Source organism: Trachypithecus francoisi, unplaced genomic scaffold (genome assembly GCF_009764315.1).
Source record: "Trachypithecus francoisi isolate TF-2019V2 unplaced genomic scaffold, Tfra_2.0 Lachesis_group7, whole genome shotgun sequence".
NCBI lineage: Eukaryota > Metazoa > Chordata > Mammalia > Primates > Cercopithecidae > Trachypithecus > Trachypithecus francoisi.
Window position 1 is genome coordinate 50,295,177 of NW_022681472.1, and position 14,568 is coordinate 50,309,744.

The 14,568-nt window shown below is 38.3% G+C and overlaps 1 protein-coding gene across 3 annotated transcripts in view; it reads right to left on the minus strand.

Moving 5' to 3' along the window:
- The window catches only part of VIRMA (vir like m6A methyltransferase associated), a 67,366-nt gene that overhangs the window by 16,104 nt on the left and 36,694 nt on the right, over nucleotides 1–14,568 (minus strand). For all 3 annotated transcript variants that reach the window (XM_033203505.1, XM_033203503.1, XM_033203504.1), the window contains 7 exons: nucleotides 13,862–14,016; nucleotides 10,925–11,007; nucleotides 7,809–7,902; nucleotides 6,992–7,536; nucleotides 6,225–6,460; nucleotides 5,500–5,752; nucleotides 1,577–1,794 (listed from right to left, as the gene is read on the minus strand). In XM_033203505.1, coding sequence (XP_033059396.1) covers nucleotides 1,577–1,794; nucleotides 5,500–5,752; nucleotides 6,225–6,460; nucleotides 6,992–7,536; nucleotides 7,809–7,902; nucleotides 10,925–11,007; nucleotides 13,862–14,016 — 1,584 coding nt within the window. The remainder of the gene's footprint in view (nucleotides 1–1,576; nucleotides 1,795–5,499; nucleotides 5,753–6,224; nucleotides 6,461–6,991; nucleotides 7,537–7,808; nucleotides 7,903–10,924; nucleotides 11,008–13,861; nucleotides 14,017–14,568) is intronic.

Sequence of the window (14,568 nt, forward strand, 5' to 3'; positions counted from 1 at the left end):
GACAAGGTTACAGATAAGAAAAAAGGACTAGAAACATTAAGTCTAGGAAACCCAACAAAATCATAGATAATACAATAGCACAGGTATACGAAGAATATTTGTGGGAGTACCTAACCCAACTAGGAAAGCTTTTTGGCTTTTGTGGAAGTGCAGTGTGTGAGGTGAGTTTCAAAGGACATGGAGTAAATATCTAGGCAATAGGAAAAAGGTTAAAGGCTTTGTTGAGAGACTGGATGGGGGCAGAGCATGAGGAATGGATGTGAAGCAGGTGCCATCAACTGAGAGCAAATACAGAAGACACAGGTATGTCAGGACAAGGAGCTGGAGAAAGGAAGAGCCAGCACCAAACACAGTACCTGCAATGTAAGTTTTCAACCAGTGCTGCAAGAATTAATGATAAAGAGGCAAAAGTATGTTTCCTCATCCTTACTATCTCATAATCCCATGTAGTTTAATAAATCTAAGTACTAGCCGGTTATCTTCCCTCTTCCTTCTCCTAGCAAAGAAAAACATCAGGGCATGGACAGAAAAATTAGAGTTGAAATTATACCTGACAGTGAGCAGTCTGAGGTTTGTATCATTTCTTTTTCTTTTTCTTTTGTTTTGAGACAAGGTCTCGCTCTGTTGCCCCAACTAGAATGCAGTGGCATGATCACCGCAGCCTTGACCTCCCAGGCTCAAGCCATCTTCCCACCTCAGCTTCCGAAGTAGTTGCGACTACAGGTGTGTGCCACCATGCCCAACTCATTTTGCAAAATTTTTTTACAGAGATAGGTCTCCCTATGTTGCCCAGACTAGTCTCGAACTACTAGGCTCAAGCGATCCTCCCACCTCAGTCTCTTGAAGTACTGAAATTATAGATATGAGCCACCATGCTCAGCTATTTATATAATTTCAGATTAACTTTGTCCCAGCCACTCCTCTAGAAAACAAAATATGGTCAGCTCTCCATACCCATGGATTCTGCATCCACAGATTCCACCAACCATGGAATGAAAATATTATAAATAAATAAATAACAATATGAATAAAAAATAATACAAATTTTAAGATACAGCAAAACAATTATTTACGTAACATTCACACTGTATTATAAGTAACCTAAGGTGATTTCAAGTATATAAGAGAAATACTGTACCGTTTTATATAAGCGACTTGAGCATCTATAGATTTTGGGATCCAGTTCCCCATGGATACTGAGGAACTGTACACAGAATCTGCATTTTAGCTTTAAGGTCTATAAAATCCCTCTAGCATCCATCACCTCTGAGGATACAACAACGAAACAAAGACCTTAAGGCATGATTCCCTGGAACAGTGAGATTTCCTTCCAAATATGATACCATGCCCACAGTAATTTGTGTATCTATTCATTTTATTATCTTTAATAAAAGATTCTATTATTAGCATGACCTTTCACTGCTAATTAATATTTTCCGTACACACAAAATTTCTCCCATGAAAGAAATCATTTCTTCAACTTTCTACAATAGGTATGAATTAATGTGGGGTGGGTGGGCAGTGACAGAATGAAAAAATTAAATCTGAGAGTATATTAAATTAGATAAATCATTACCTTTTTAAATGAAATAATCCATAATCATGCTCTGCAAGAAACATCATTGTTCTGACACACGTCAGTAAACAGTTGTAACTGCTCTCAGAGTTAGCCAGTGTAGCCAACAGACAGTCACAGATGGAGGCCATCAACTCTTTATTTGGTAGAGAGTTGGAGAGCTGCTCCAGTTCAGAAATAGAACTTTCAGAAGAGCTTGGTAAAATAAGTGCAATGTCCTGTGGGGAACAGGGGGAAAAAATCAATTTTTTAAATGATTATCACCATCACTTAGCACTTTTGAGAAATACATAGCAATTAATATTCAATAACTATCTCATTAAAATATTGTTGCTACTGTTCCATCCCAAACATATACTTAAACACATTAAGAATAATGAAATTACTTTTCCCTTTTAAAAAAGTTAATACAAGGATATACACCTAAAGGAATAAATATTTAAATATTTTGATTTACTTTTAAACAACATCTTTAAAAATTTTTTTTCTTTCGGTATTGCAGTAAATACAGTTTCTGTTTTCAAAAGGTTAAAGGTAAAAAGTATTTTGTACTAAAATAATTAACATACTGTATTATTTATTCATTTGTATCTTTTTTGGTTTATAAAGAAACTTTTCAGAGAAATAAAGCTTTTTTTTTGAGACGGAGTTTCACTCTGTTGCCCAGGCTGGAGTGCAATGGCACAATCTCGGCTCACCGCAACCTCTGCCTCCAAGGTTCAGGCAATTCTCCTGCCTCAGCCTCGGCCATGCGGCGCCACATGCAGCATTTTGTATTTTTAGTAGAGACAGGGTTTCTCCATGTTGGTCAGGCTGGTCTCGAACTCCCGACCTCAGGTGATTCACCCGCCTCAGCCTCCCTAAGTGCTAGGATTACAGGCATAAGCTACCACACCTGGCCAGAAATAAAGTTTAGTATATATTAATACTGCAATTTAAGGCTTGGCACAGTGGTTCACACCTGTAATCCCCGTACTTTTGGAGGCCAAGGCAAGTGGATTACTTGAGGCAAGGAGTTCAAGACGAGCCTGGCCAACATGGTGAAACACTCTTCTCTACCAAAAATACAAAAATTAGCCAAGCATGGTGGTGCACGCATGCAATCCCAGCTACTGGGGAGCTGAGGCAGGAGAATCACTTGAACCCAGGAGACGGAGGTTGCACTGAGCCAAGATCGTGCCACTGCACTCCAGTCTGGGCAACAGAACCAGACTCCATCTCAAAAACAAGCAAACAAAAAAACAAAAAAGCCCCCTACAATTTAAAATATCAGAAAGTTGGATGGATAGAGGAGATGAACATTTAACCACAATCTTTCAATCAAATAGTTCCCTCTACTTTTTATATATATGTATATACTTCTTTTTTTTTTTTTTTTTTTGAGACGGAGTCTTGCTCTGCCACCCAGGCTGGAGTACAGTGGCCGGATCTCAGCTCACTGCAAGCTCCGCCTCCCGGGTTTACGCCATTCTCCTGCCTCAGCCTCCCGAGTAGCTGGGACTACAGGCGCCCGCCTCGTCGCCCGGCTAGTTTTTTGTATTTTTAAGTAGAGACAGGGTTTCACCGTATTAGCCAGGATGGTCTCGATCTCCTGACCTCGTGATCCGCCCATCTCGGCCTCCCAAAGTGCTGGGATTACAGGCTTGAGCCACCGCGCCCGGCCATGTATATACTTCTAAATTCAAGTTTTCCAATGCTAAGCAAGTTTAGCTAATGATAACTCTAAAAACTCTCACTACTCTTTATAGAAGTAAACTGAATTTTTGCCGGGCGCGGTGGCTCAAGCCTGTAATCCCAGCATTTTGGGAGGCCGAGATGGGCGGATCAAGAGGTCAGGAAGTCGAGACCATCCTGGCTAACACGGTGAAACCCCGTCTCTACTAAAAAAATACAAAAAACTAGCCGGGCGAGGTGGCAGGCGCCTGTAGTCCCAGCTACTCAGGAGGCTGAGGCAGGAGAATGGCGTAAACCCGGGAGGCGGAGCTTGCAGTGAGCTGAGATCCGGCCACTGCACTCCAGCCTGGGCGACACAGCGAGACTCCGTCTCAAAAAAAAAAAAAAAAAAAAGAAGTAAACTGAATTTTTTTTTGAGACAAAGTGTCCCTCTATTGCCCAGGAGTGCAGTGGCGCAATCTTGGCTCATTGCAACCTCCGCCTCCTGGGTTCAAGCTGGGACTACAGATGCGCACCACCACGCCCAGCTAGTTTTTTTGTAGTAGAGATGGGGTTTCACCATATTGGCCAGGCTGGTCTCAAACTCCTGACCTCGTGATCCACCCACCTCGGCCTCCCAAAGTGCTGGGATTACAGTACAGGCGTGAGCCACCATGCCCAGCCAGAAGTAAACTGAATTTTACAAGAGCATTTGGATTATGTTTTATCATCTTTAATTACTTCAACATACTGCAAACTCACATTCAACTTGGCTTAAAACTATAAAACAAGGCTTGAATCAGAAGGAAAACATGGCAAAGTGAGGCCATCAATGAGATTCGTGTGACCAAGGCAGCTAGGATGCCACAGCACTATTCAATGTAGTCATGCAACCCAAAGCGGATTACATAAGAAATACCAATCAAGTGGACACTTTGAGGTACAAGCACTTAGAATACCCTTTCTACCAGGTCCCCTTCTTTGTGAAAACAAGTCATACAAAAAAAAAAAAAAGTTCTTTCTTGACCTGGGTCTTAAAGGTAACCAAACTGAGTATCTGTTAAGGTAGAAAAATAGTCTTCCAACATGGGACTCTATTCTGCCTGAAATAAAAAATCACATTTGATGACCACTTAGCAAGAGCATTCTGACAAGCTAAAATGACATCAGGCATAGAAATCTCCAAAGATCTCAATCATAATGGGCTTTAAAAGTTAAAACAATTCTCAGTAACCCATGAAACTATAAACTGGAAGTCAATAATATAGACAACAGGAAAAAATAGTACTACTGTTAGCCAACATCTATAAGCAAAGTAGTCTGAAACACACTAAAAGTGTAGTAGCCTTCAAAGGTTGCCCTAACAAGAGAACATACTAATTCAATCAAGCTATGAAATTTAAGAATGACTTGGCGTAGCCAGGCATGGTGGCTCTCGTCTATAATCCCAGCACTTTGGGAGGCTGAGGCAGATGGATCACCTGAGATCAGGAGTTCAAGACCAGCCCAAGAAACCCTGTCTCTACTAAAAATACAAAAATTAGCCAGGCATGGTGGTATGTGCTAGTAATCCCAGCTACTCAGGAGGCTGAGGCAGGAGAATCACTTGAACCTGGAGGGACAGAGGCTGCAGTGAGCTGAGATCGCGCCATTGCACTCCAGCCTGGGCGACAGAATGAGACTCCATCTTAAAAAAAAAAGAATGGGCCGGGTGCGGTGGCTCAAGCCTGTAATCCCAGCACTTTGGGAGCCCGAAACGGGTGGATCACGAGGTCAGGAGATCAAGACCATCCTGGCTAATACGGTGAAACCCCGTCTCTACTAAAAAAAATACAGAAAACTAACCAGGCGAGATGGCGGGCGCCTGTAGTCCCAGCTACTCGGGAGGCTGAGGAAGGAGAATGGCGTAAACCCGGAGGGCGGAGCTTGCAGTGAGCTGAGATCCGGCCACTGCACTCCAGCCTGGGCGACAGAGCGAGACTCCGTCTCAAAAAAAAAAAAAAAAGAATGACTTGTGTAACGTAATTGGAAGGAAAATGAATTATACCCTAAAAAATACCGAAACAGTGGCACATAAAGCAATTACCCAAGGTTATGATCTTATAAAGGAAAGAAAAAAGCTCTTCAGAGAAACCCATGAACAATAGCAGGAATAATAAAACAGATGAGAGCTGTTCATTCACAGCCAAAATTTACATCAAGATGCTTAAATACACATACACACACACACAGACACACACACAGAAACTTTATAAAATAACTATAAATACCTGATCACAGAGAGACTGCAAAATGGATGTGACATATTCAACACACTGTTGGCGAATAACACTGTCTCCAGGAGACCGCACCAAAGCTAAAAGATCCTGGAATATCTCTGCGTATCTTTCATCACCTTTAATAGTTCCATTAATTAGATGCAAAATAGCTAATTTACAAGCTTTGTTTGAAGCCAGAGCATCAAGAAGAGCAAGCAACCTGGTGGTTTGGCTAGTATACTGTTTTTCTTTATCTTCTGAAGTGCTGAAATAAAATCAATACATTTAGTAAACAAAGTTCTTGATCTTAAGGCATTAACTAGTATTTATTTCTCATTACACATCAACTTACACAAATTTTGCATAAAACATTTAATTCCTTGGGTATAATGACAAATCCTCTGGAATTTTACAATGACTGCAAAAATTTTATAAATTCAGGTTTCCAGTAATATATTTTCTTAAATCAGAATACTTCTTTAGGATTCACCATTTGAAAACCCCAAATCAAGACCTTCAAGATATCTTGCACATGAAATGATGAAATAAAGCTTTCTCATTTTAAAAGTCTGTAAGTATTCATATATACATATGTGTGCATATGTAGGTATGTGTGTATATTTACATGTATATATGTTATCTGGGCATTACAAACCCTAGTTTCCAAATTGTAAGGGAAAAAATATATGTGTCAAAAATAACTTGAGGAAAAAATTTTTTATGCAAAATGAAAATACCTTTGCAAGTCTTCTACAATCAAATCCAACACAGTTCTCATAATCAGAAGTGCAGTTGGTGAGGCAAGGTCACACAATTGAACACAAATACGCCGTAACATATGTTGAATGGGCTGGCAGGTTGTGCCAGAGAAAGAGCGAACTATTTCTTGGAGCAACTTTGCTTGAACATGAAGGTGCATGCTCCACAATTTTCGGGTGTTGAGTGCCACTGATATATCATGTGGCTCAATAACCTGTTAAAAAAGTATAATGTGTGTGTACGTAGATTTTTAAATATTTATTTATAGTCACAAAAACTGTTCAGGAAGAAATGTTATGAAAAGAACATTTTTACTGCATGCTTAAAACATTTAATTTTCTATTATACAGTTAAACATTTGCTTGAATTCAATGAGTCTAAAAAATCTTATTGTTCTCAGGTTAGCAGTTAGTTGAGTAGAGTCCATTGGTGAAGCAACCTAGTTACTGGCAAATTCTAACACATGGTAACGAGGAGGAAAAGGATGTAAAATAACAGAAATATGTAAGTACAAACATACATAACAGCATAATAAAACTCACTTTAACAAAAATTTATTTAAAATGTTACCCCCATATTTCCTCAATGACCAACTTGTTTCAGTTTTATCTCCCCCTCATCCGGTTATTTTATGTCTTTTTGGGAGGAAGGGAGATGAGGGTTTTTGTTTTTTAACAAAATCACTGGCTTTTTAAAAAGTGTTACTGCAGTCATTTATAAGATGCATGTTATATGGAAGTGATACCTGAGTTGTTTGCATGGGCAATGGAAGAGGCAGCAGCTCTGAAAGGAGTATGAGTCCAGAAAAAAATCCTTCAGGAACCTTCAAGATTGAAGAAAGAACTTCTTTTAACATTAAAGACCAAGTATTATTGGCCAGAGTCTCTTCTGAGATTGTGAGTTTTTCATTAACTCCTTGTGTAAAAGTCAGTAAAATATCAATGATATCATTCTGAATTTTCTGTTCATCACTATCCAAACGACCTGAGAGGGGGATAGAGCACAGGAGCATATGTAAAGTAACAAGCGCTGAAGGAACACGCATGTCCTTAAACTCAAAGGATCCACCTCTCAGGAGTTCTGTTAACATAGTTTTAAGAAGAGTGAGTGTACAGCGAGCCATTGAAATAGTAGTAACTCTGTGAAGGGTAGTCCCCATGTTGACATGGAGCCTCCAAGGCTGAGTCAGAATACTGTTCAATTTTTGCAGAACTCGAATAAACGTGTCCATTCCTTCAGCAGAAAAAAGCTGAATAACGGCAAGATTCCATTTCAGATCTTTCTGTTGACCTTTATATAGGATAAGGAAAAGAAACAAAACTAATTACATATATGTTAATAACTGATTAAGAATTATTATTAAACTAAATATTTAATATTTAATTATTTATGATAAATGATTTTTATTACATTTATAATAAATGATTATGATAAATATTTACTTTAATTAAAATATTTATCATTATTAAATGATGTTTAATAATTATTAACTAAATATTTAATAAACAATATTTATTCTAGGCTTAAGAATCATAGTTTTTAAAATACAGTAGCCACATTACCTTCAACAGGAGGTGGTGGGCATGCAACATTACAAAGAACACGTAAGGCAGTGGTAAGGCCAACTCCTTCTGGGGTCATCAAGTTATCAATATTCTTTAAAAATAAAAATGAACAGAATATTACATTTCTTAGTACCCATGAGATCAATAGAAAATTCCAGACAAGGAATTACTTAAAAATATGAGCTTCAAGTTAAGAACATACAATATTTTATATTTATTAAGTAAATTTAAAACATGAATAAGGCCCTAGAGTTAAATTAATTTATCAAGATTATTTGATCTCTGGCATATGTTGTACTATATGCAATATTATGTAAATAAAAACTGTAATGCACAAGTTCATTGAAAAGAACCAACTAGAACAAAGATAACATAAAGAAATGTATGAAACTCCCTGTATTGGCCGGGCGCGGTGGCTCAAGCCTGTAATCCCAGCACTTTGGGAGGCCGAGACGGGCGGATCACGAGGTCAGGAGATCGAGACCATCCTGGCTAATATGGTGAAATCCCGTCTCTACTAAAAAATACAAAAAACTAGCCGGGCGACGAGGCGGGCGCCTGTAGTCCCAGCTACTCGGGAGGCTGAGACAGGAGAATGGCGTGAACCCGGGAGGCGGAGCTTGCAGTGAGCTGAGAGCTGGCCACTGCACTCCAGCCTGGGCGGCAGAGCCAGACTCCGTCTCAAAAAAAAAAAAAAAAAAAAAGAAACTCCCTGTATTAAGAGTTTACAATGACTACTTTCTATATACTCTTTTCATACATCTTCTCTGCCAAAAATGAAGCAGTAACTATATTTAAAAAGTCCTGTGGAGGTTGAGTGCAGTGGCTCACACCTGTAATCCCAGCACTCTGAGAGGTTGAGGTGGAAGGATTGCTTGAGCCCAGGAGTTTGAGAGCAGCCTGGGCAACATAGTGAGACCCTGCCTCTACAAAATATTAAAAAATCATCCAGGGGTAGTGGTGCATGCCTATTGTCCCAGCTACTCAGCAGGCTGAGGTGGAAGGGATCACTTTAGCCTGGGAGGTCAAGACTAGAGTAAACCAGGATCATGCCATTGCACTCCAGCCTGGGCAACAGAGTGAAACCTTGTCTCTAAAAAAACAAAAATAAAAAGCCTTTTGAGTACTCAGCTTCCTTCAAAAGTGAGGAAGCAGCAAGGAATGTTTTCGGCCTACATGGCATACATTTTTTTAAATGCAGATACCAAGGGAGTCTAACATACTGTAGCCAGGTGGGGCACAGGTTAAAGGAAAAACAAATACAATTGCCGATGTCCTTAGCACCTGCCTATGCTATGTTTCTAGGTAACAAATAGTTAGGTTTCAGTTTTCTTAGCTTTCACAGAACAGCATTATCAATCGTTTAAAAACGTGGGGCTGGGTGTGGTGGCTCATGCCTGTAATCCCAGCACTTTGGGAGGCTGAGACGGGTGGATCACCTGAGGTTGGGAGTTTGAGAACAGCCTGGCAAACATGGTGAAACCTCGTCTCTACTAAAAATACAAAAATTAGCCTGGCGTGGTAGCACGTGCCTGTAATCCCAGCTACTCGGCAGGCTGAGGCAGGAGAATTGCTTGAATCTGAAAGGTGGAAGCTGCAGTGAGCCGAGATTGAGCCAGTGCACTCCAGCCTGGGTGACAGAGCAAGACATCATCTCAAAAAGAAAAAAACCTTGGAAGAAATAACATTCAAAAAACTTTACTATCTCTTAGCTCATAGTAGCGTCTAGACCAAAAAAAAAAAAAAAAGTTACTATCTCAATTTAGCTTTTCATTTATTCTAATCCTTTTCCTTGTAATTCCACAAATTACATAAAGCAGCAGGAAGACACAGAGTGAAGTTTCAGTCTTGGATCAACTTTTTATAGTCCATGTTGGAATGAGAGCCACTTATAATAATCATAATTAATGGGATGAAGGTTTACATAAAAATCAACTCTTAACTACAGCATGTAATTCACATTTCTACATCTAAATTTCTTACTGATTAAACAGTTTTACTCAAACCATCGCCATCTATTGAACATCTTGTTAATACTCATTCAACCATGCACAAGTACCCAGAATACATGACCATCTAAATTTACAGGATATTAATTGTACTTCTCCTGAACAAAAGAAAATGTAATGAAAAGTTCTAGATGTCATTTGAGGTTCAGATTAAGAACACGGAAGAATATGACGGCACCACAGGAAGTAAAAGTACTCTTAGGAGAGTTGCAGTACAAGAAGATAAAGACAGAGAAATCAGTAAAGAAAAATCTGAAGCAGATAAACCCAAACAACACTTTGCTGTGGGTCCCAACAGCAACAAATTAAACAATATACGAAAATTATTTTAATAATATACACTGCAATTCCAAAACCAAGATGGCTTACATACTCTCATATACACACGCAAACACACATGTGCATGCATGCATGTGCACACACACTCACGCACAGATTTCACCTGCTAAATGAGAGAGAGAATTCAAGATCCGTTCTGCTCTTCTAACTTGAAACTTTTTATGCATATATGAGTGCTTTTAACTTTCCTTCCTATGCTACATGATGCCTCGACTAAGAAACAGAGATGAAAGTTTTGAATGTAAAATTTTAAAACTGCATTATGAGTTTTATGAATTTTAACTGTTATGAATTATCTCAACTGCAGATTTAACCATCCCAAATTAACAAAGAGAACCAGCCTCCACTGCAATTATCTGGAATGGGCCCTATCAATTTTTACGTAAATATTTTGTGTGAAATTCTTTTTGAGAAATAACATTTAGCTGAAACAGTTATATGTTATGTGACTACAGCATTTAAAACACTTATAAATGTCATCAAGATTGTAGGTGATGCTATTTCCATTTCAGAGGGAAAAAATAGGACAGAATCCAGTAGTGAAAAGTAGTACAGTACACAGGGTTATGTGCACGTGTATTCACATATGCATATAATCACACATCCATCTATATGCATATACCAATCTGTATCTACAAAGTCTAATAAATCAATCAAGGACACTTAACAATGTCTACATTATCTACACAAGTGATTCAATGCAGTATCACCATATACTACCACACAGTTTCAAAAAGTCAAAGCACTTTTAAGTTTTACACTTACCTGCTTAACATACTCAATTAAGTTTGGGATGCAGTTAATTTCAAATCTAAGGTTTTTCAGAGGTTCAAGCCACTTGCCAAGTTCTTAAAAAGAAAAATAACAATTTATAATATTTAAAAATAGAAGGCTTTATAACAAAGAAATATTTTTTCCAAAGAAAAACATTATTAGGTCCATGTTGATTTCAATCATCTAAATTTCATACAGGAATGGACTTGTACTTAATTCTTTTTTTTTTTTTTTTTTTTTTGAGACAGAGTTTCGCTCTTGTTGCCCAGGCTGGAGTGCAGTGGCACAATCTGGGCTCACTGCAACCTCTGCCTTCTGGTTGCAAGCAATTTTCCTGCCTCAGCCTCCCGAGTAGCTGGGATTACAGGCACCTGCCACCACACCCGGCTAATTTTTGTATTTTTAGCAGAGGTGGGGTTTCATTCACCATGTTGGCCACGCTAGTCTCGAACTTCTGACCTCACGATCCGCCCGCCTTGGCCTCCCAAAGTGCTGGGATTACAACTTGTATCTAATTATTTAGACAAGTTTTTCATTCTGTTGCCCTGGCTGAAGTGCAGCAGTGTGATCATGGCTCACTGCAGTCTCAGCCTCTTGGACGAAATCAATCCTCCTGCCTTAACCTCCAAAGTAGCTAGGCCTACAGGTGTGCATCACCACACCTGGCTAATTTTTGTATTTTTTGTAGAGATGGGGTTTCACCATGCTGCCCAGACTGGTCTCAAACTCTTGGGTTCAAGTGATCCACCTACCTCAGCCTCCCAAACTGCTGGAATTACAAGCGTGAGCCACCGCGCCCGGCTTAAACAATTTAGTTTTAAAATGAAAGAAGTGCCTACTCTTAGTTATCTGATTTCTGCAAATTTAGATGTTTAAATGCTTAAATAGTCTATATAATTAAAATTAATTTTTACAATTTACAACATTAAAAAATTACAAAATAGGGTCGGGCATGGTGGCTCACGCCTATAATCCCAGCAATTTGGGAGGCTGAGGCAGGTGGATCACAGGATCAAGAGATCGAGATCATTCTGGCCAGCATGGTGAAACCCCACCCCTACTTTAGTCCCTACTAAAAATACAAAAATTAGCTGGGCGTGGCGGCACGCACCTGTGGTCCCAGATACTGGGGACGCTGAGGCAGGAGAATCGCTTGAACCTGGGAGGAGGAAGTTGCAGTGAGCCGAGATCACGCCACTGCACTCCAGTCTGGTGACAGAGCAAGACTCTGTCTCAAAAAAATGTATATATATACAAAATAGACTGCTTATAAATTAATGTAACATAGTGTTTATTCACCTATCTTTGCCACTGCCTCTCACACCCACCCAAAAAAAGTATAAACAAAATTTATTAATTTCTAAAGGAATCAAACCAAATGGGAGATATTTTGCTGAGTGCCTTTTCCTCTAACATGAAATTTTAATTTTGTCAACTTCCAAATTTGCCCTTATAAAATTACTATCACCCCAAAAGAATGACAGCAAACTTTGTTTATAGAATAAACACAAATAAAATCTACCATTTACTGCAAACAAACTCAAAACTCTCCCAGAAGCTATGCCATAACTCCTATATTCTATCACCAAAAATGTTTGTAGAAAAGCACTCTAATGTAAAAAGTGAAATACCAGTTCCAGATGCCATATAGGAAACAGAAAATAGTAGCCAGGTCTTTCCTTGGTTCTACACTCCTCCACAAGAATTACAGCTGTACACAATTTTCCCCATGCATTTTTAAATTAACTCTTTCTTATATATAGAATATATTGCTCAAAGATATAAGAAATAATAATAAAACAAATACCAGAATACCCAACATCCTGAAAAAGTACTAAAGCACTAATAATACCTTTGAAGACACTGTGTGCCCTCCTTTTATAAATGCATTCTTCAGGGAAAAAAGCTATTCCCAGAATGGGAAGTTGAGTTTACTATCCAACTTTTACTGGAGATATCACAAGTAAAATTTAGGATTAAAAAGAAAAGAAGAGGCCACATGCTATTTTAAACCTTTTTTACAGTATTTACTCAATGTTATCAAATTTTCTACTTGATAAGGTCAGAAAATGAGGAACCAAAATAAAGTAATTTAAAACTTGTAATTAGGTATATTAAACTTTTCAAAGCTGCCCACATAAGGTTTCCCATAAATGTCATTCAATATACATTTATATACTTAAAAAAATAATCATATTTACTATTCTTTACTTCTGAGGACAGCACAAATGTGTTACTCCACAATTAGATTTCTAAGTTGCAGTTTGTGTTTTATGTAGAAATACATACACAGCAAAACACACAGAGGAAAACTATACCCAAAAACTGAACTTTTGAGTCTTTTTTTTTTTTTTTTTTGAGATGGAGTCTTGCTCTGTTGCCCAGGTTGGAGTGCAGTGGTGCGATCTCGGTTCACCGCAACCTCCGCCTCCCGGGTTCAAGCAATTCTCTTGCCTCAGCTTCCCGAGTAGCTGGAACCACAGGCGTGTGCCACCACACCCAGCTAATTTTTGTATTCTTAGTAGAGATGGGGTTTCACCATGTTGGCCACGCTGGTCTTGAACTTCTGACCTCAGGTGATCCACCTGCCTTGGCCTACCAAAGTCCTGGGATAACAGGCATGAGCCACCGTACCTGGCCTTGAGTTTGTCTTTAAACTACCTCTTCCATTTTGATTAGAAATTTCAACAAACCACCAATTTTCATGACTTTCCAGAAAAGGTAGTTGTAAAAACTACTTTGTTTATATACTAAAACATTTTATCAACCTTTAGTTTTTAAAAACTATCTTCATAAAAAGTAATTTCAGGAAGTTAAAAACAGTATTACTATGTATATTATCAAAACATGATGAAGGACTAATTACAGATATTCAAAGGTTTGTTCCTTCACATATTACAAATGCTTAAAATAACTTAGATACCATACCTTGCAATTTAGCATTATTTTCATCTGCTTTACAAAGCTTCAAGAGAGATGCTGCATGTTGTTCTAGCATTTGAACATCACTGGAAGACTGAACCACCACCAAAATAAGTATACATGCATAATTATAAGCTACTGACTTCTTAGATTTGGAATCACTGAAACAAAATAAGGTTTTTAAGTTTTGGATACAAAAACAATTTTTTAGGAACAATTTTTAAAATATTTTCTTCTACTTCACTTTAAAGAGATCAAGGAAATTTACAATAAAACATGACTGTCTGAAGACAAGAAATCAGATTTTACAGTTCATATCCAATGCACCTGAAACCATTACTTAAAAGTATATAAAAAAGCATACATATCACTATGGAAAGTAAAATTCTATTAAGAAATAACATCAAAAAACAATGAAATATTAACAAGTATACTTCATTAGCAATGAAAGATTAGGAAGTATACTTCATTAGTCTCCTTCAAAATATTTGTCCAATCTGGATAAATAGGAAGGAGTATGATTACCTGCCTTCAATACTCAGTATTCCACTATAAACCTGTTAAGATATAGCTAGGCATGGAAGTCATTGCTGTTTGCTTTTTGTAAGCACCCCACAAAAGATCCGTCACTCAAGGAATTATATACCAAGTCCTCACCGTGAGGGCAGTTATCTGGATGCCATTTGCCTTGTGTGACATGAACCAGAAATAAG